Below are 22164 nucleotides of genomic sequence, written 5' to 3' on the forward strand. Positions count from 1 at the left end.
TGCTACCAAAGAAACAGGAAATTAGAACCCAAGATCCCAGATAAATAGGATGGAGTAAAAGACTGTAATGGCCAACACAACACTAATAATAACAGGATTTCCTGAATTCTTACTGTGTGCAGGATACTTTACTAAGCACTTCATATGCAGTTTCTCCTAACATCTTCCCTTCAACCCTGTTTGTGATCTCATCACCCCTACTTTCAGATGAAATGGAAACTTAGAGGGGTTAAATTGTCCAAATTCACGTAGCTAATGTGTAGCCACATTCAAAAAGCCTATTTCTCTGACTCCAAGCCCTTAACCATTCTTCCACGCACGTGCATGCTAAGTCAGCATATCGTGTGTGGGTGCTAAGTCACTTCAGTTACGTCCGACTCTTTGTGACCCTATGGACCGTAGCATGTCAGGCTCCTTTGTCCATGGGATTCTCCAGGCAAGAATACTGGAGTGATTTGCCATACCCTCCTCCAGGGAATCTTCCTGACCCAGGGATCAAACCTATGTCTCTTTACATCTCCTGCATTAGCAGGTGGGTTCTTTACCACTAGCACCACCTGGGAAGCCCATTCTTCCATACCATCTCTCAGATGAGACTCAACTCTGTGCCAAAGGCACTGCTTTCAAACAAATATAAGTTTGTTGTTGGATATACAAGTACACAGCTACTAAGGACACTGGTGGTTGAGGGTGTAACTGGGGATCGACTGCATAACTGTAAAGAGATAGCTAATTAAAATGTGATGGGACTTACAGTGTCAGTGCTTTCATACGGTACCTTGAAATTTTAGGAATACTATCCTTCAGTTATAGTGAATCCTACCAGCATTCAGTTGACCATAACTATTCAGTAAGAGTTAGTGTTAATTGTCAATACTCAGAGTAGTGCCCGCAGGCACTGGGAGATCCTAAAGTACATTCTTAATCATCCCAGGAAGCTTAAATACGTCGAATGTATTGTAGTACTACTGGTTTTATTGTATTGTATTTTACTGTAAAACCTGGTTGTCCATAGTGTGGACATACCATAGTACCACTAGGTGGCACTAGTGGTAAAGAACCCACCTGCCAATGCAGGAGACCTGAAGAGACGCCGGTTCAATCCTCTCAATTGGGAAGATCTCCTGGAGGAGGCCATGGCAACCCACTCCAGTATTCTTGCCTGGAGAATCCCATGGACAGATGAGCCTGGTGGGCTACGGTCCACAGGGTCACGGAGTTGGACATGACTAAAGCAACTTTGCACACGTGCACTTTAAAACCTGGTTGTCCATATATACACGGTTGTTTCTATTGTTGTTGTTCAGTTGCTAAGTGCTAAGTCATGTCTGACTCTTTGCCACCCCATGGAGTGCAGCATGCCAGGCCTCCCTGTACCTCACTGTCTCCTGGGATTTGCCCAAGTTCATGTCCATTGAATCAGTGATGCTGTTAATCAAGTATTAAAATTTAATTACTGAATTCTAAGAAAAGGGTTTGGCATTCTTTAGAAAACAGTACAGAAATCCAAATTTTCATCATTTTTTTCTCCCACCCATCCCAGGAATCATCTTGAGTTAGAGCTAAAACAGGAAAGAGAAAGAAGGTTACAAAACAGCAGGAGCATCCCAGGAAAGGGATCCCAGAAGCCAGAAGAACCCAAAATGGTAATGTTTGTTATTCCCTTGTTCCTTTACTTTGGAGAAGGCAATGACACCCCACTCCAGTACTCTTGCCTGGAAGATCCCATGGACGGAGGACCAATTTTTAGAGGTTACCTTGATGGACCAGGCTATTTTCTCTTATGGAACACATTTCATTACTATGGCCTTGAGTACCTAGGTGGTAGGCAGGTGCTGGGGTAGACACATGGAAGCTTGATTCTAAGTCTGCCTCCAGGACACTCTAACTTGAATTCATTTGGAAAAGGAGATTGATAACCATAATTTCCAGTGACCATCTTTTCGTTGTTGTTCAGTCACTAAGTCATATCTGACGCTTTGTGACCACATGGACTGCAGCACCAGGCTTCCCTGACCTTTACTTCTCTGTCCTACAGTGACCATCTTAATCCTTTCAATTTGTTAAGATTATTTTAGTAGCTAATATTTTTAATAATATGGTATCACCATCCCTCCCTAATCCTGAATTCCCCTTTAACAGAATTGTCTTAAATGTTGATTTGCTTCTGTACACCGTTTTCCAAGTCATGAAGATTTCAAGTTTAGCATACTCAAGGTGCTTCTCTTGGGAAATTTAGAAAAAGAGGGAACTAGGCTTGGGAAATGGGAAATAACACAGAGTGGTTTAAAGAGCAGGAGTAGAAGCTTCTAGAGAACAGTGTTAGGAAAGAGACCTCTAGCACCTATAGTGGTGAGAGAGCCAAAATTGGATTATCCCTGGGACCCCAGGAAACAGGGTTTTGTCCTAAGAAGTAACTGATACCTTGAGCCCATTTTGTAAGTAAATAGGATATATTCTGAATTCATTTCAGTCTCAAGAATTAAAAAACTATCTACTCTGAAAATCATTTGTTGCAAGTCTTATCCAAATAATTTGTTAAGAAACTACTCGGAACAAAGAATAAAGGCAAATATCTTGAAAGTTAAATTCCTCCCCTAACCTTTAAAAAAAAAAAAAAAGCTGCTTAGCTTCATACCAAGCTAGGACAATACAGAAGAAAATGTCTGCATGGTTAAACTTGTTTGGCAATCTGAACAGTTAACAAACTGGGCTGTTTTCTTTTGGCAGGATGGGAAGCACAAAATCCAAGAGGAAAATGTTAAACTAAACAAGCCCCTGGAAGAAAGCCACAGGTGTTTACTAATAAAGTACTAAGATATAAAGCTCTTTTGGGGTGGTGGGACAGAGGGAGCTTTTGTTAGACATTGGCAGTGACTCAGATCAGACACTGACTTGTAATATTAATATTCCAGAAAGACATTTTAAAGGGAGAGTGAATAAGGAATAAACCAGATAACACATATTGAACCAAACCCATTTAGTCAGTTTCAGAAGAAATAAAGGTGATCAGGCTGTCTTCTGATTCTTTCCTGGTTAATCCCCAAACTATCACTTAAAAGATTAGCTCTAATCTGATCTCTACTGGATCAGTAGGACAAGTGAATGAAAGACAAATCATAGCATTTCCTGGGTTCTTAATGCACTTGAGCATGACCTGCTTCCACCTGTGTGCTAAGTGAATGGAGGCTATGTTTCAAATAAATTCCCTTATTTCCCTTATGTTTTTCTCTTAAAGAGAAAAATAGTTTATTTTTCTTAACTCTTCATCTCATTTGCTCACTGAAGATCATGGGATCCCTTCCAGGAAGTTGACTTTTAACAAATTACTTTAACAACAAAATATTACACAGTGCCACTATATTAAAAAATGAAGGAGGTCCAACTACATGACCTTCTGGAAAAGGCAAAACCATGGAGATAATGATTACTAGGGATTAGGAGATATGGATAGATGAATTGGTAGAGCACAAAGGATTTTATAGGCCAGTGAAAATACTCTATGACACTGTAATGATGGATACATGTCGTCATATATTTGTCCAAACCCATAGAATGTACACCACCAAGGGAGAAGCCTAAGGTAAACCATGACTCACAGCGTGTCAGTTTAGGTTCAGTAACTGTTCGCATCGGGTACCATTCTGGTGTGGAATGTTGATATTGGGGGAGGGGGGGAGGTCCAACAATATATAAGCAATCTGTGTCCTTTCTGCTCAGCTCTGCTGTGAACCTAACACTGCACTAAAAATTAAAGTCAATCATAATGACAACAATAACAAAAGATTAGTATCAAGGAAAGATACCACAGAGGAGTTTTGAGAGACCTATATAGTATATATTTTTGGCAGCTGAATCTGTCCAATCTTTGATGCCCTAAGAATGAGATAATATGTCATCTGGAGCAAAACTAGCCGCTGGAGAAGATAAATCACACAGTCCAACAGCAGGATGATTTTGGAGGTGCTTAGCCTAAACAGTCCTTCCTTGCCTCCAAGGCCAGAGTGACTCCAGTACCTTTAAGTTTTACTCCCAAGAGAACATGGTCTGATCCAGGACCAGCCTTAAACTCCTTAAGATTAGAGCTAATCTTCCTACAGACCATCATGGGCTGTGGGAAGGAATTAGACCATAAAATTAACCAAGGCTTAAAAGGGCCTTTCAGAGTCAGCTCATGCCAGACCAAAATCAAGTCATTTACTTTCAGGAGTGTCTTACATGTCAGGTTCTGATTTTAGGCCCTAGAAATAGACAATACAATGACTATCCCTTGGCATCCAGGGTTCCAGGAGCCCCTTCAGATATCAAAATCCATGGATGCTCAAGTCTCTTACAAAAAATGGCCTGGTACAATGAACATAATGCGCTGTATCTGTGGATTGTGCCTCTGGGATTTAACTAACCACAGATGTGGAACCTGAAAACCAGGAGGCATGAGTATACTACCTTATATATGTATTATACTCTGCAGCTTAAAAAATGTGTCAACGTTCATTGTCTGCTTACAAATTTGCTACTGCTAAGTCACTTCAGCCGTGTCCGACTCTGTGTGACCCCAGAGACGGCAGCCCACCAGGCTCCCCCGTCCCTGGGATTCTCCAGGCAAGAACACTGGAGTGGGTTGCCATTTCCTTCTCCAGTGCAGGAAAGTGAAAAGTGAAAGTGAAGTCGCTCGGTCATATCCGACTCGTAGCGACCCCATGGACTGCAGCCCACCAGGCTCCTCCGTCCATGGGATTTTCCAGGCAGGAGTACTGGAGTGGGGCGTTACAAATTTACTTCTCCTTAAAAAAGCTTAATCATCTACTCCTACTTTACAGGTGAGAAAAATGAGGCACACAGAGACCCAAGTTGCCTCTCTTTATCATGTCTTCCTTTGTCTTCCTCTGCACTAAATAAAAGCTGCTTCCAGGGCCTCGCCTGGCAAGAACTGCCATCCTAAAACATACCCAAAGTTGCCTTGGATTATGGTCCAAGGAACAGCTGCCAAGCTGGTCATATTAATGGTCACACTGCCATTCAACTGAAGAGAATTGGAATCATTATAGATCTGTGGTCCATTTCCCCCAGAATTTAATGTGGGCTTTGCTTCTCTTGTATAAGTTCTGTTCCAAGTTGGCAAAATTGGGGTTAGCTCAGCTGGTCTCATGAAGAAATAGTTCAATCTAAATGGATAACTTGGGAGAAGGGACTAATACATGACATATGAGAATCAGCAGGTTTCCATAATACTAGATACGAAAAAAAGCTATTAAAATGCATGGCCTCAGCCACTGGGGCTTTGTAGGTTGGGAAACACGAAGACTATTTTCTTGATAGTAGGAAGAAAACAAAATATAACTCTCATCTATTTTTAAACAGGAACCTAGACTAATATAGGATCTTATCCTAGTAATAGATTTAACAACCAAAATTTCCTCTCCTTGGAGGTCAACATTAATAATTACTTTGGTCCCAGCAACATAGAAGAACCATGGTATTGCTTTCTCCATGCTTTGAAAATGATAAAGGAGATATAAGCCGCTGTTAGTTACTGTTTTTACTTTCCTGTTATAGGCTGCAGTCTCACCCTGTGGATCAACAGGTAACTGAGTCTCCTGTCCTAAAACATCTTGTAAAAAATTAGGTAGGTAGTTGGCTGGGCCCTGCCTAGTTGTAAACAGGGCAGCAAGGGAGGTAGGTGAACGCATACAAGTCTCTGTGCCCCATCCTTTTAATATCCTAAACATGCATTTCCCCGACACTCTCACAGCAAGTAGGACAGTTTTGAGCAATTTACTAAGTAAAACAGCAGTGCTCACTTCCTATTTGAGATTCTCTTTGACTTACTGTGAGACCTCAGAGAGCTCACCAGACCTCCCTTGCCCTTAGCTTTCCCTTAAATAAAAGGAAGAGAAAAAGTACCTCTTGATCACTTGGAAATAAGCAAACATCAACGGTTAAGAAATACATTACAAAATATAGTGGTAACTCCATGAGAAAGATGATAAATGCTACTATGTCTGAGTTACCATGGTCTTTTATTTACTAGGTATACTGAAGCCTACTCCCTTCCATTCCTCATGACAGAATAATATAAAAGGGATGGAGATTTTTACATTTATATACATGAATTTCTATCAGTAAAATTGCCTGTTACTCTATTATAAAAATTAAGAGGGTCAACAAGGATAATGATATTATCAGAGTTGTATTAAGGTGGTAAGACTATATATATATATAACTTGTTTTTCTAGTTTCCAATAGTCTGCAGTGTGATTATATAATTTTGTAACTAAAAATGCATATTCTGAAAATATATTTCTGGGGCTAAGGGAGACTGACTGGCTCACTGTGTGGTTTAGGATCAGCCGTTGCCCTCCGAAAAGCCACCGAAGTATTGTCAGCTATGCCAGGAAGACTGCAGCCTAACAAAGGTAACAGTGATGAGAAACAAACAAGTTCTTCGTAGGGACGCCCACTGCATGACTAGCTGCTTCTGATGACAGGGACTTTGCCATGTAGAGTGCAGAGTGGGGGGTGGGAAGCAAAAGGAACAGCAGTGAGTGTGTACCTATTATTTTCAGTCCTATTAAGTCATATCAGTAAATCCCCATTCAAATATTAAATACAGAATTTACTACATAATTTAAAATAAACGAATGTATAAATTTGTTCATTACAAAAGGATAATGAACAAAGTGTACATGAAGTCCTGGTCTCATTAAGCTTATGTCCTTTGTGCCATCATTTTATGAAGAGCCTTGGGCTCAGAGGTGTCACCTGCATTTCCCAGTTACTGAAAGCTCAGATGCAGCCTGACTTTGGCTGCAAAGTCTACACTCCTTCCAGTACTCCATCCTGTTTAGAACAGAGAAGACAGGTTAGGGAAGGGAATCCTTTGAACTAGTTGGGGAAACACCCTCTGAAAGGAAAACAAGCTCTCTTTCCACCAAACCACTTGTTTTCCCTTTGGATCCTCAAGGGTCTCTGTCTGAGCACCTTCCCAGCTTGTCATTCTAGAGTCAGCTGGGTGAAGGGAGCACCCAAGGAAGAGTAAGCATCTTTGACGGCCACATCTGTGCCTTGCTCACAGTAGGATCCCCCAGTATCTAATATGTGCCCAGTTCATAGCAGATGCTCAAGAAATGTTACAGACAAATGAGTGTCAGGAACAAGTGCATAGAGGAGATGGAAACATGCCCAAATTCTACATTACAACCCAATTGCCAGTGTCTGTGATCGTGCTAAAATTTTAACAAGCAAAATTGTAGTATGACCTAGTCTTAAATTAGCAGAAACAGATAAAGATGGACTGCCTTTATAGAATTGGAAGTTGTAGTTAGAGAAATGTGTTCCGAAACAGAAGAGGCTGCTAATCTAATTCTGGCTTTTCTTGTCTAAGACCTGCAAAGTAACTGCAATATGTCAGAGGAAACATTCCTCCCAGGCTTTCAAATAAGATTGATTCCCCCCTACTCCACTGCACCCTCAGAAAGATGAATTGTTTAGGCAGAAAGGAGCATTATTTATGGGGAAAACTATTCTTCACAGCCTTTATACAGGGCACCTCGGAGCTGTGTGTGCACTGTCCTGTCACTCTCTGCAACACGGCCATAATGACCCACATGCTGTCCCCCAGTTTGGCTACTAAAGACTCCAAATGCTTAGTCACTCAGTCACCTCCGACCCTTTGCACTGTAGCCCACCAGGCTCCTCTGTCCAACCCAGGGATTGAACCCGCATCCCTTGTGTCTCTTGTGCTGCAAGCAGATTCTTTACCCGCTGAGCCATCAGGGAAGCCTTTGCTTAATAGATTAATTTCCCAAATAGAAAGGAGGCAGGCAGCTGTGCCTGCACTGATATCCCAAAAGATGTGCTCGCAGAGCATCACAGGAAAACATTAAGCACATCATGTATTAGAAATTATGCTTTTAGTTCATGCTCAGCAAAGTTTCTAAGTGTTTTGCTGGTTACCAAACCCACGGCTAGGTCACCGCTTGCCTTATTTGGAGTATGCTTAGGTAACAGCAAACTAATTTTAGAACTAGCCCACCTAAAAGTGAATATAAATGGAAGTATATATTCTGTGAAGATAAATAATCTGTGTATTATCTGTTCATGTGACCTCTGTGGAAATGCTTGTCTTCATTTAGATCTAAGAACTTGACTGTGCACTTTGTAGACAGGTTGTTTGGTCCGATACTGTGTGGCATACAGCACATATTCAGCCAGTATTTTATTGGACATTAAGCATCCATCATATTTGGCCTCCTGCATCCCATGCATACTTATGCCCTGCTCTTCTGTTACCCACCTGACCTCGCTTTCTCTTTGTAGAATGTATGTAGGAACTGCAGAGGAACCTTCTGTAACATCTGTTCAACAAACGAACTGCCTCTTCCTTCAAGTATCAAGCCTGAGCGAGTTTGCAATCCCTGCCACGAGCATCTGATGAAACAGTATTCTACCAGTCCATCGTAAGATGGAGGCCAAGATCTGGACCAGAATGTATCCACCCACGTTAGATGTCAGAATCCCCTAAAGCAGACTTTAGAACCAACTCGAGTTGATAGGAATGCTTTAAATAAACCAGGTCCAGGAAGAAAAGGCAGTGGTTAACAGTGCTGGAAATTTTGTGTGTTTTCTCTAATAACTGTATGAATAAAAGTTACTCATTTGAGCCTCTCTGCTAAATCTAAACAACCTCACTTTGAAGCATTGATCTGCTAGCTTGTCTTTGGAAGGGCTATTCATTTTTATGAATAGTGATATTAATACTGAGCTGCATGTTAAAGGAGAGAGGGTCCTTAGTGAATAAGAATAAAAAGGAAAACGATCATCCCTTTATTATATTTGGAGATTCAAGAGGGAAAGATCATTGTTAACCGAGATTGAAATGATAGAGGTTACATGTTCTCTCAGGTGCTGCTAGACAAACATTATTTCCTCTTTACCCCTCCCACCTACCTCTTCTTTAAAGGATCTCTACCAAACTGTGAACCCAAACTCAGGGAAAAGAAATTAAAGAGTAATATAAATTTTGAATGTACTTAATATTATAATGTATTCTAGTTTTAGGACCAGAATTTTCTAGTTCTGGCCTACACGTTTTCACTATCAGAATAAGGAGGAAGAATGTTTGCCGTTTTTCCACTTACTGACTTCAAAAGTAAATACCTGCCCTTTTCAGAATCTGCTACGCAGCAAGCCAGCTCTTCCCCAGTCTCCCTCCTCTCTGGGTCATGGAAATTATAAGGGGTTTTAAAGATAGGGTTTGACTTTTGCAAACAGGAAGTACTAAAGCAAAGCCATGTCAGGTGTAGAGTGAAGAAATTTAATTTGTCCATGGCTGAGAATATTTGTTAAATTCTTTCGTGAATAAGGGATTCCTTATTCCAAGCCAAGATTCAGAACTGGTAGACAGGTTTTTTGGAAAATATACTCAAAACAGTTCTTAGCAACAAACGCTTTGGGGAAAAAAAAAAAGATGTGCATTCAGCAGGGGAAGGCAGGAAATGGTCTATTTTCCTTTGATTATGTTGCATGTACATAGATTGTTTGATTCCAATTAAGACCTAAGAAGATTCTGTTAACTGGTTTAGAGTTATGGGGTGGAAACATCCTGGAACTATGATATTTGATAAATTCTGTCTCCTAAAAAGAGTGACAGCCCAGGAAAGTTGTTATTCCAGAAGTCTGACCTGTTACATGGTGGATCTGAATTTTAAGAGTCCTAGGGAGAAATAAAATTCGTTAATTCCAACATCGTTTGTTGTCATTGTTTCTCTTTAAATAATATCTATTGCTTGTGATTCTCCATCTTCCTTATTTTTGACTACATATATGTGTCAGCACTGTTCTAGGTTCTACAGAAAATGGGGGGGAGGATTATCCTAAATTAGCAAAAGTTATTTTATAATTAGTTTTGAAGTAAATTGAAGAGGCCACTCTGTACATGGCATGTAAGGAGAAATAAATAACTAGCCACTTGAGATTTGTTTTGGAAATGCACATAAGCTGTTTAGTGTTTCGGTTATTTTTTTAAGACCAAAGCTCCAGAGATTTGTTATTAGTGCATATGCCCACGAAGCAAGGGGACCAAGTCATGAATACCTTGACTTAACGATAGGCCTTTCTTCCTTAAAAATTGTTTCCACTGTTTACAATACAGTTTCCACTGTTTACAATAGCATCACCAAGAATAACATATTAGGAATACACTTAACCATAGAAGCAAACGACTTGTATACTGAAAACTAAAGCACTGCCAAAAGAAGATACCAGTACACGGAAAGACACCTCATGTTCATGAATTGGAAAACTTAAATTATTGACCAGACGTATTAATACGTCTTTTGTTACCCAAATGTTACTGACCAGAGACATATAAATATATTTTTAAAGAGTGATACAATTAACATCACTGTGCAGAGTTTTTAGAATGTAAAATTGATCAAGGGTTCATTATACAGCTTAAGATTGTCATAATCATTCACATTTTACTGGTAGGTTTTTGTCCTACCTTGTGTATGTTATAAACGTAAGTTTATTAGCATAAAACGTTAAAAAATGACACATCGTGAAGTTTTGAGATAAGAATTTGTCTGGTTTTATGCAGATACTTTTGATTGTCCAAGAGACATATATACTAGTGTCTCAGAAGATGGTATTCTTCAGAATATAGTTGATTCAGATGATGTGAATGTTACACACACACAAAAAGCCTTAATAACTGATTCTAATAGAGAAAGTGAAAATGAGACTCACAGTGCTGGAGACGACAGGTATGTCAGGTATAACTATTGAATGTAATAACCCACAAAGTGTTATAACACAATTGTGGGCCAGCCAAAATAAAAATCGCTGACCACAAGCTTTAGTTTCTGAAAAATTCCCTCAGTTGATGATGAGTTTATATCTTTTAAATGTCAGTACTACCTCAACCATCTACAGATTCAGTGTAACCCCTATCAAAAATCCCAATATCTTTTGCAGAAATAGAAGCATTTATATGGAACCTCAAGAGGTGCCTCAACAGCCAAAACAATCTTGAAAAAATGTTAAAATGTCTCACACTTCCTGATTTCAAAACTTACAGAGCTACAGTGCTGAGGGCAGTATGGTAATGGCATACAGACATAATAAGCCATCAGAGTAGAGGGCACAGGAATAGACCTTCACATCTACACTCAAATGATTTCTGACAAGGGTGCCAAGACTATTCAATGGAAAAAGGATAGAATTTTCAAACCTGATACTGGGAAAACTAGATATGCACATGCCAAAAAAACTAAGTTGGACTTTTATACCATATACAAAAGTAACTTGAAATGGATCAAAGATCTGAACATAGACCTAGAACTATTAAATTCTTAGAACAAAGAGGAGGTAGATTCATAACACTGGGTCTGGCAGTGACTTTTTTGGATAAGACCAAAAACGCAAGCAACGTAAGAAAATAGGTTAGCTTCGTCAAAATAAAACTTTTAAAGAAACTGGAATCCTTGTGCACTGTTGGTGGCAATGTAAAGTGGTACAGCCAGTACAGAAAATAGAATGGCAGTTCCTAAAGAAATGAAAAGTTCCATGTAATACAGCAGTTACACCTCTGGATATATATACCCAGAAATGAAAGCGGGGTTATACCCACGTTCATAGCAGCATCATTCACAATAGCCAGAAGGTGAAGCCACCCAAGTGTTCATTTATCAGTGAATGGATAAACAAAATATGGTAGATACATTCAGCCTTAAAAAGCAAGGAAATTCTGACACATACTACAACACGGATGGACCCTGACATGAGATAAGCCAGTCACAACAAATAGGATTCCACCTATGTGAAGTATATAGTTAAATTCACCAACAGTAGAAAGACAGACAAACACAAGTTACCAAGGACTTGGGGAAGTGGGAAATGGATAGAGTTTCAATTGGTTGGGAGGTGGGGCAGGGATGAAAAGTTCTGGTGATGGATGGTGGTGGTGGTGGTGTTCGTACAATATGAATGTACTTAATGCCACAGAAATGTACACTTAAAAATGATTAAAATGGTAAAATGTTTGTATATTTTACAACTTTTAAAATACCACGCTTTCCAATTGGATACAGAAAATAGATATGTATGTGTATATGGGTGGGTACACAAACATATATCCCCATGTGCTCTGAGGGTCTGGAAGCTGACACCCCAGTAACAATGGGCACATCCAATGCCCGGTCTTTAATCAGAAACCAAAGCTTGGTTTATAATACCATTCTTCAATAAAAGGAACCAGGATTCATTGGAGAAATGGCTGATTCTAGGTCTGGGGCATCTTGCAACATCAAAAATTAAGGAAGTGCTATTGAAAAAAAAAAAAAGGAAGGCATAGCAAAGGTATACAGGAGAAAACTAGAAGCTTCCAGTGGGTAAAGCTGAAAAAATGCGAGCAAAATAATGCAGAAGTATTACCCAGAGAATAAATGAGTCCATATTAATATGAGATTACATAAATGACAGAGAAGTATCATGTCTCCTACAAAGAAAAATTCCAAGAAATTTATGTAGCTACTATTCCTTCAAGAAGTGGAGCTTACCTCCCCACCTTTTGAATATGTGCTGTGCTTAGTAATTTGCTTCAAAAAAGTAGAATATAGAAACAGAAATAAAGCGGTTTTATAGTAACCAAGGAAACACTGTTTCGGCCACGTGATCAAAATTCACATGGTCAGTGATGTCATGTTGATAACAAGAATCCTTGATAAGGTGAAAGCAGTGAGAATAATTCCTTTGTATTCTTCCTCCCAAAACCAATAAACCTAGTCTAACCATGAGAAAACCTTAGAAAACTCTGAGGGACATTCAACGAAATATCTGACCAGTACTCTAAAAGTATCAGGTCATTCAAAACAAGACTGAGGTTAAGGAGACACAAAGACTAACATAATGTGGGATCCTGGAATGAAAGATACTAGGGAAAAGCTAATAAAATCTGAACAAAGTGTGGAATTCAGTCAATGGTTATGTATTAACATTAACCGTGACAAATGTAGCAATATAAAATGTAAACAGGGAAATTAGGCCAGTGTTTACAAGAATTCTATTGCTTTTGCAACGTTTTTGTGTATCTTAAACTATTCCAAAATAAAGTTTATTTAAATTTAAAAATTTGTGCTTTCATATTCCAAGCAACTATAGGTCAGACTTTACAGAACTTGATTGAACTCCCTTAAATGCAGTTTATTTACAAATAGAATCTGAGGATTTTCCTCAGCATGAGGATTTTAAATTAGATCTGTAGTTCAGCACATGGCTCTTTCATTGTTTACAGTCAAGTTATAAAAATGATAATTTGAAAAGATACATGCACCCCTATATTCACTGCAGCACTATTTACAATGACCAAGACATGGAAGTAACCTAAATGTTCCATTGACAGATGCAAGGATAAAGAAGATGTGGTATATATACACAATGAAAAATTACTCAGCTATAAAAAAGAATGAAATAATGCCATTTTGCAGCTATGTGGATGGACCTAGAGATCATCATACTCAGGAAGTAAGCTAGACAGATACAAGACAAATACATGATACCGCTTATTTGTGGAATCTAAAAAAAAAAAAGGATAAAAATTAACTTACAGGGACTTAGCTGGTGGCACAGGGGTTAAGAATCTACCTTGCAATGCAAGGGACTATAAACAAGATCCCACATGCCACAGAGCAACTAAGCCTGCACTCCACAGCTGGAGATCCCACATGGAGCAACAAAGACCCCGAGGGCCACAAGCAAGACCTGATGCAGCCAAATAAATACTTTAAAAAATATATACAAAATAGAATACAAATAGACCCACAGACATAGAAAACAATGATTATCAAAGGGGAAAGCAGCGGGGAGAGAGAAATTAGGAGTTTGGGATTAACATATATATACTACTACATATACAATAGATAACCAACAAGGGCCTACTGTATAGTACAGGGAACTATCCTCAATACCTGGTGATAATCTATAAGGAAAAAAAGGATATATGTCTATATTTATCCATACAGATATACATGCATAACTGAATCACTTTACTGTATACCTGAAACAAGCACTTTTAAATCAAGTACATTTTATAAAAACTTAATGAAAAAGAACTGCAAACTTGTTAATAAAAAAGTGAAAGTTGGAAAAAAATGTATGAAACTCTTAAAGGGAATTTTAACCATTCTGTGAAAGGACTCCAGGTATAGCCTACTGATTTTGAAGTAACTCTCAGGGCTACTGTCTATATTACAGCCTCATTTCAGCTTTGCCCAGCAGAAAATGTAGGCCTTCCTAAAGAACTGTATTTCAGAAGTAGCACGTTTTGATTTAAAGTAAAGCATCTTGCTAATAACTTAGCCTGCTGCTGCTAAGTCGCTTCAGTCGTGTCTGACTCTGTGCAACCCCATAGACAGCAGCCCACCAGGCTCCCTTGTCCTTGGGATTCTCCAGGCAAGAACACTGGAGTGGGTTGCCATTTCCTTCTCCAATGCATGAAAGTGAAAAGTGAAAGTGAAGTGGCTCAGTCGTCCTAATAACCCCCAAATGTTCTCCTGGGTCAAATCTTAATGAGTCTTAGACTTTTGTTAGCTTGGGGATTGTCCATTATTAAGGTCTTCTATTTTATTCTCACCATTCCTGAGGACAGCTGATTTTGTTAACACATTAATTACTTTTGTATATAAGATTTGTGCAAGCATGTCAATCTACCAAATCAAAAATTAAGTATCTGATAAGGAGTTCTACACCTATAATACAAGACAAACTTTATTCAAAGAGTGTATCACCTTGAAATGTAAACTTAGTTAAAAACAGAACCAGTGACCAGCTGTAAGCATTGCTGAGCATGTAAGTAAGCTTGGTAAAGATAACTCGGGCCTCCAATGGGCAGGTAGAGTGGAAAAACCTGCTCAAGTCTCCAGATAGCCATAGTGCCATGCCATCCTGGGATGCTACTTCTCAGCACAATGCTGCTGTGCTGCTAAGTCGCTTCAGTCGTGTCCGACTCTGTGCGACCCTATGGACAGCAGCCCACCAGGCTCTTCTGTCCACGAAATTCTCTACCAAGAATACTGGAGTGGGTTGCCATTTCCTTCTCCATCTCAGCACAATAATATCATTCATATTCAATTGTAAGGTCTGTCACCAATAGGTTTGTTCTTGTAAATTAGAGGTTAAAAATTAGCTAATATTACCACCTGTATTCCCCTATTTGCTCTCTTGAGGGGGCAAGAAACGGATGGAATTATAGCCAGCCTACTAGAAATTCCAAGTAACTCAGCTTCTTATTAGTTCTGGTCTACATTTCCAAACGTCATCAAGTGACAGAAAGGTTGAGGGCCTCTCTATTTCAGTTAGAACGAAGTGAGTTTTCAAATCACAAGTCTTTGAATATATTTGTGAAATTTCACAGGCTTCAGATTTAGTCTGGAACATTTGAAAAGCTTATTCTTAAATGTACTATAGTGATGTTTCTTGAGTTTCTTGGAGTAGTCCATATCCTAGAGTCAATTTGGCTACACACCTTCATGCTTTATCACCAGGTGCTTTCAAAATCACTTCACTGGAACCTCCTAGTTCTGACACAGAACCCAGAGGCCATAAAAAAGGGAGATTTAAAAACCTACCACGTAATTTCTGCCATGAAAAGCCAATAAAGTGACAAACTGGGGGGCGGGGGAGGGTGTGTTTAAAGCCAGCTCATTGTGAGGGCTCTTGCCACTTAACTAAGAAAAAGACCACACGCAGTAGAAAAGTGGTCACTTGACATCACTGAAAGGCGATCAGTGAAACTCAAACTCAGCCTGTAGAAACCACTAAAGGTTCACAGCATTTCTCCAATACATAAAATGGAAGGGGAAACATAAAAGAAACAAAAAACAGAAACTTCAATTTCACTTAAGATATTTGGTCAATAAGCTTACAAAAATATGCTTAACGTCACTGATTGGGACAGTAAATTAAAACCTTTTGTGTGTCTTATTTTACACAGAATATGGCTAAAATTACAGGCTGGAAATATCAAATAGTGAGGATGTGGACCAACTGGAACTGTCATATTGTTTGGGATATCTAAAATAGAATGATCACTTTGGAAAAGGGTACGTCAATTTCTAGTAAAATTAAATATATATCAACCTTGGGACTTCCTCAGAAGTCCAGTGGTTAGGATTCCACACTTCCACTATAGGAGGCACAGGTTGAATCCCTTACTGAGGAACTAAGACTCCATATGCTGTGTGGCATGGCTAGGAAAAAAAGAAAAAGAAAAAAAAAAAAAATATATATATATATATATCTCCTTGCAATTCAGGATATTCCACTATGTACTTACCCAAAAGAAATTAAAACGTAGGTCCACAAGAAGCCTTGCACATGATATTCATAGCAACTTTATTCATGATAGCCAAAAAATAAACAGCCCTTCACCAGACCAGTGAAAAATTAAACTATAGCATATTCATACAGTGAAATACTACTCAGCAATGAAAAGGAACAAAGGGCTGACACACAAAGATGAATGTCAACAAATGCAGAGTGGGAGAAATTTACATAAGAATATATGATTCTATTTACAGACGAAACTATGGTGAAAACAAAATCCTAACCTTAAAGGACGGAGGAGGAACAGGAACCGACTGCAGAAATATTCTGATGTGATGGAAATGCTCCACAGCTTGTAAGGGGTTTGGGTTACAGCGTCATGTATCAACACTCATCAAAGTAACATTTGTTCACATCACTGTACATTTTACCCCAAGAATAAGAAGTCTACTTAATAATACGGATGCTACAAAGCTTAAGATTCAAGTATAGATGTCTACAACTTGGACACACATAAACAAAATGCATTGATGGAAGCATAAATACATGAAGAAAATATGGTAAAATGTTACTTCCAAAATCTAGGTGGTAGTATGTATAGGCATTCAATTTTTCCAAATATTTGAAGTTTTTATTAAAGTTTGTTATTAAAACATGTTGCAGAGGAAAAAGAGACATAATAACCACTGCAGGGTATGGACTGTTGCTTAGATCCTGATTCAAATGTACTTTTTGAGAAATTATTTGATAAGAAACTAGTATTTTAGTAGGAGTAATGGTTATTTTTAAATTTGGGGGGGTTGAGCAGCATGTGGGATCTTAGTTCCCTGACCAGAGCTTGAACCCACCCCCCCTGAATTGGAAGCACAAGTCTTAAGCCAAGAAAGTCCCTAAAGTCCTATTTTTAAAAAGAAATATAGGATATACATATATTCAGAAAAAATGATGGTTATCTTGAATCTGTTTTAAAATTAATGAGGATAAGTAGATGGGGATTATAAGAGAAAAAGAAATATGGGGACAGGCTATGAAGACAAGTTCATACAAAAGAAAATCCAAAAGCCTTTAAATATGAAGAAATTGTGTATTTTTAACCTTGGCAGATTGGCAAGGGTAGATTGCTAATACACTGTTTGAGGGGGTTGTGGAGAAATGGGGACTTGCATTGCTGGTGCAAACTAAGAAAAAACAAGCTATAGATAGAAACTGAATTTTAGATATAAGTTTACAAGTGCACATGCTCTGACCATTTATCCTATAGAGAAATTTATGCATGTACAAAATGATCTAAATTTATACAAGGTAATTCATTCCAGCATTAAAATAGCAAATGACTATAAACAATTTATATGTTCATCAGTAGTGACAGGTTAAATTATAAATTACATCCATACTGTATAACCATTTTAAAAAATGAGGAAGGATTTTATGTACCAATATAAAATATTTAGGATGTATTAAATGGGAAAAAAAGGTAAAGAATAGTATATTTTTAAAATAAATGAAAATGCCAATATTCACCTATTATATAGTAAAATCACTGGAAGTTTACATTAGAAAATATAACCATGATGACATGGTTGCCTGAGAAGAGGAACTAGGTGGCTGAAGTACAGGATGGAAGGAGACTGTTCACTATATACCCTTTCGTATCTCTTGAATTTTATTTCCTTCAAAAAGTAAAAACACAAAAACTTTAAATTATCCTGTTTATTCTTGTATTATCAAGGCTTTAGAACCAAATCAAATCTCCCTATAGTCCTCTTCCTAAAATTCAGTAAGGAAACTACCCAACTAAAAAACTGGGCAAAAGATCTGAACAGACAATTCACCAAAGACAACATGCCCATGCAAATGTATATAAGGATGTCAATATCTTATACAATTTATGGACCTTCAAATTAAAACTAAATACCACTACACACCTATTAGAATAGCTAAAATTCAAAACACTGACACCACCAAATGCTGGCAAGGATGAGTTGCTACAGGAATTCTTATTCATTCCTGGTGGAAATGCAAAATGGTACAACCATCTTGGAAGACATTTTGGCAGGTTTTCACAAAACTAAACATAGTGTTACCATATGATCCAGCAATCGCACTCCTTGGTATTTACCCAAATGAGCTGAAATCTCATGTATACACAAAAAACCTACACACAAATGTTTATAGCAGCTTTATTCCCTTAGTACAAACTTCAGAGATTTATTTTTTAATCTGCTGAATTCAGGCAAGGAAAATGTATTCCTACTACATTAGAGCAATTTTTTTTTTCCTAAACTGCTGAAACCTAGGCACTTTACTGCTGAAATATGCCATTCTACTAATTCAGGTCCTATTAATTCAATGTCAACCCTTTCACTTAATTTAGGGAAAATTCTCAAAGTAACAGTATGTTTTAAATTATAAGATAAATAGGATGTAACCCAGAGAAAAATCTCTCAAATGAGAACCTGCTAAGGCAGGGGGTCTCCAACCCCTGGGCCATGGAGCACTCCAGTTAGGAACTGAGCCACAGAGCAGGAGGTGAGCAGAAGGCGGGCAAGCAAAGAAAAGCTTCATCTGCATTTACAGCCAGTCCTCATTGCTCACAGTACCACCTGAGCTCCCCCTCCTATCAGATCAGCTGCAGCATAATAAATGCAATGCCCCTGAATCATTATGAAACCATCTGTGGAAAAATTGTTCCACAAAACCAGTCCCTGGTGCCAAAAAGGTTGCAGACCATTGTGCTAAGGAACTGTAGGGCAGAGGATGCCAATAGAGTATGTTAACTAATAATTAGCAGGGTCACTTCCTCAGAATGTCACATAATAGCAGTGGCTTTCTCCTGGTTCTTCCTGGCCACACTGCAGAAATACTGAGGAGGATTCAGAGCCTTTCGCTCCATAGTGGGTTCAGTCTCCCCCCGCACCTGGCAGAAGCCTCTCACCCAGACACAGAGGGACAAACAAAACGGTTCTGCTTCACTCTCTGCTAACAGTATGTCAGATCAGAACACAGTCTTCAGCAATTTTCCCCTTGGTATCTATATGCTCCTTATCAGTATCCCTTCCTTGTAATTCTTTTGAGCAGCCCAAAGGAGGATACAGGTAAACCTTGACACATCCAATCCCACTATTTTTGACAGCTTTACCACAGAGGAGATTATAAAGACACAAAGGACCCAAAGACAAGAGCAAATTCACTGCCACTATTCTTTCAATAGAAAATGATGATGCACAAACTAGTTTTGTCACATTTTGAGGGGCGGGGGGGAGTATGTCTTTAGATTGGATAAAAATAAAAATTACTTTTATTCTATTATGTGCTGCTTTTCTTCTCTTTCCTGCACTACATTTGCCTTGTCAGCTATTACTAACATAAATTATGAGCAATAACCTATTAAAGGGAGTATTGGAAAGTATTACATGAATTCATAAGATGACTTCCCAAGAATGCACGCCGGGTTTTTTTTTGTTTTTTTTTTTTGAGAACTTGGCCACTAGTATGGTAAGAAGATATATCCCTTCAAGCTTACCCACCACAGAACATCTTGCTCTCATTCTTTTCTAAGAGTTGTACAGAGAGAGAGAGAGAAAAGATCATATTCTAATAGCTCATACAGCTACAGACACCAGTTTACATAGCTCAGTACACTCAACCACGTATGGAAATACATTTCTATCTAGGTAGTAACATGGAAGATGTTAAGCTGGTTGATTGAATCACATTCTTATAGGATGATAAAAACAAACACAACTAAAAATTAACCATTTCTTCTTATATTAATAGACCAGGACTTGACGTAACAAAAATATATTAGGTTGATTCACACACTCCAAAATAAATACTCTTAGGTAATCTTCAGCCTGAAATAAGTCTTCATTTATTGACTACTTACAGTACAGCGATTTCATCTTAGCTGGTATTCAAAGATGGTTATGATTTAAGTGAGAGAAGGCATAATCTCTCTTTCAGATACCACCTCTCAGAAATCTGGGCTAATTCAACTTTAAGAACTAGAATTGCATCTCCTGGTAACCACGTGACAGTTGTCACCCTGAGAAGGGGAACAAGGCAAAGAAACTATACAGAACTTTGATTCTCCTACACAGGTTCACATAAAGTTAGTTTATTAATGACTACAATTTGAAGCCAGCCATTTTGATCCAGTATTTAAATAACAAGCTGTTTAATATTAAAGCAGAAGATACTGCCACAATGTGACAGAAATACAGCTTTACCCATAAACCTTTCACACAATTATACATTAAATGCTATTTTTATTTAAGCAAGGCACCCCTACTTGTTCTAAAATATGGGATGTGCTACCCCACTGAAAAAGCAAATGAGGAGACAAGATTTTTTTCCTACCTAGAGCTGGTTTAAATTCAAGTGAAGCCATTAATGTCCTTACAAGTCAGGACTGTTATGACATGTCACTTCACAGTTCTTAGACTAACACACACCTTAAGGTTTACCCCAAAATCAAAACAAGATGATTGAGCGGGGGGGCGGGGGGGGGGAGCTCACTGGGATGAGGAGGGGATGGGTTAGACAACTTTTAAGTTGAGACTATAATTCCCTCCTTAATTATACAGGCACCAATATTAAATGCCTTTAGCACAAGGCTGAAAAAGGCAAAACATTTCTAAGACATAAAACTGCCAAATTATTGTCATTTACACTCACTAACATGTGGTATTTATTTTGTTTTGTTTTTTTAATTCCTACCCCATCTAAGTAATCAAATACATCTAAAATTAAAATAACTCTGCAAAACTATAATGGTTCAAGGGCCTGAAACTTTTCCTTGCTTTGGTGAGTATTTGGCTAAAATAAATCAGTATTTTATTCCATGAAAAGTTTTACATTGTATCTCTTAATTTATAGGCAAAATCCAAAACCTCAAACGGATAACTTTTAAAATGGGAGAAATATTTTAAAGGACAGTGCTGAATAAAAATATGTAGCCTTCTGGGTCACAAATCATCTATGAAAACAAACTTTAATTATATAAAATAAAGACCAGATTTTTAAACCAGATCCTGGACAATTTAAACAAAAAAACTAAATTTGAGGTTTGTATCATAATTCTAAACTGAATCTTTTTCTCTGAACAGTCCACTATGTAATTTTTCTTTTAAGCAATTAACCCAAAATCTTGAAATCGCTTCTCTAGCAGTTGCTGCTAAAAAACTGGAACTTTAGATCCCAAGTCCAAGAAAGATGTGCAAATGAAATGCTTCTTGCTTCATCCTGAAAATGAAACAAAAAAGTTGCACATTTTTACTCAAACTAAAAAAGTGCTGCACACATTCCCATATCATTTAAAACTACAAATTCAATACTTTTTTTCTTTCTGATTTACTGCAAGTTATCTAACAAACAACTAAGATAAAGAAAATTAGTTAGGCATGAGTGTTTGCAGCCTGGTAGAAAGACAGCAGATTTTCAAGGTTGAACACAAAATATATTTTACACAGATTTTAGCTAACATAAATATATTTAAGGCCCACAACTGTGGGATTTTATATCCAAAAATGGCCTGACTACAGTAAAGAAATGCCCCATGTGTTTTCAAGAAATCATTACAGTTAAATGTTTTAAAGTAATGCACCAACCACTACATGTAGAAAAACGATCACAATATATTAATTATAGGGAAAAAGATACAACATAGCACTGAGTCAGGGAAGCAACATCAAAATATATCTACTTGATTTGTCACAGATAAAACTCTATGAAATCTATGTACTTCCTAGGAAAACAGTTTTCATGACACTATTTTCGGAAAAGAAGCAGTAGTATATTAAACGTATATAAATCCATGATACACCCTGGTTTCAAATGTAT

General features: G+C 38.0%; 2 protein-coding genes across 21 annotated transcripts in view; one reads left to right on the plus strand and one right to left on the minus strand.

The window, feature by feature from the left end:
• The window catches only part of RUFY3 (RUN and FYVE domain containing 3), a 91729-nt gene extending 83067 nt beyond the window's left edge, over positions 1-8662 (plus strand). For 3 of the 17 annotated variants that reach the window (XM_010806206.4, XM_059887489.1, XM_059887493.1), the window contains 5 exons: positions 1544-1646; positions 2731-2810; positions 5557-5584; positions 6345-6416; positions 8320-8662. In XM_010806206.4, coding sequence (XP_010804508.1) covers positions 1544-1646; positions 2731-2810; positions 5557-5584; positions 6345-6416; positions 8320-8463 — 427 coding nt within the window. In that variant the 3' untranslated portion in view covers positions 8464-8662. Of the gene's footprint in view, positions 1-1543; positions 1647-2730; positions 2811-5556; positions 5627-6314 lie in introns of those variants that run through there. The other 14 variants (XM_010806208.4, XM_059887496.1, XM_059887500.1 and 11 more) reach the window with 13 other exon arrangements.
• Positions 8663-16373: 7711 nt separating this feature from the next.
• Positions 16374-22164, minus strand: part of GRSF1 (G-rich RNA sequence binding factor 1) — a 57782-nt gene continuing 51991 nt past the window's right edge. For 3 of the 4 annotated variants that reach the window (XM_024993231.2, XM_059887527.1, XM_024993230.2), the window contains one exon: positions 16374-21567. The gene's annotated coding sequence lies outside the window, so the exon portion shown is untranslated. 4 annotated transcript variants of the gene reach the window in all.

The sequence above is a fragment of the Bos taurus genome, chromosome 6, assembly GCF_002263795.3.
Source record: "Bos taurus isolate L1 Dominette 01449 registration number 42190680 breed Hereford chromosome 6, ARS-UCD2.0, whole genome shotgun sequence".
Taxonomy (NCBI): domain Eukaryota; kingdom Metazoa; phylum Chordata; class Mammalia; order Artiodactyla; family Bovidae; genus Bos; species Bos taurus.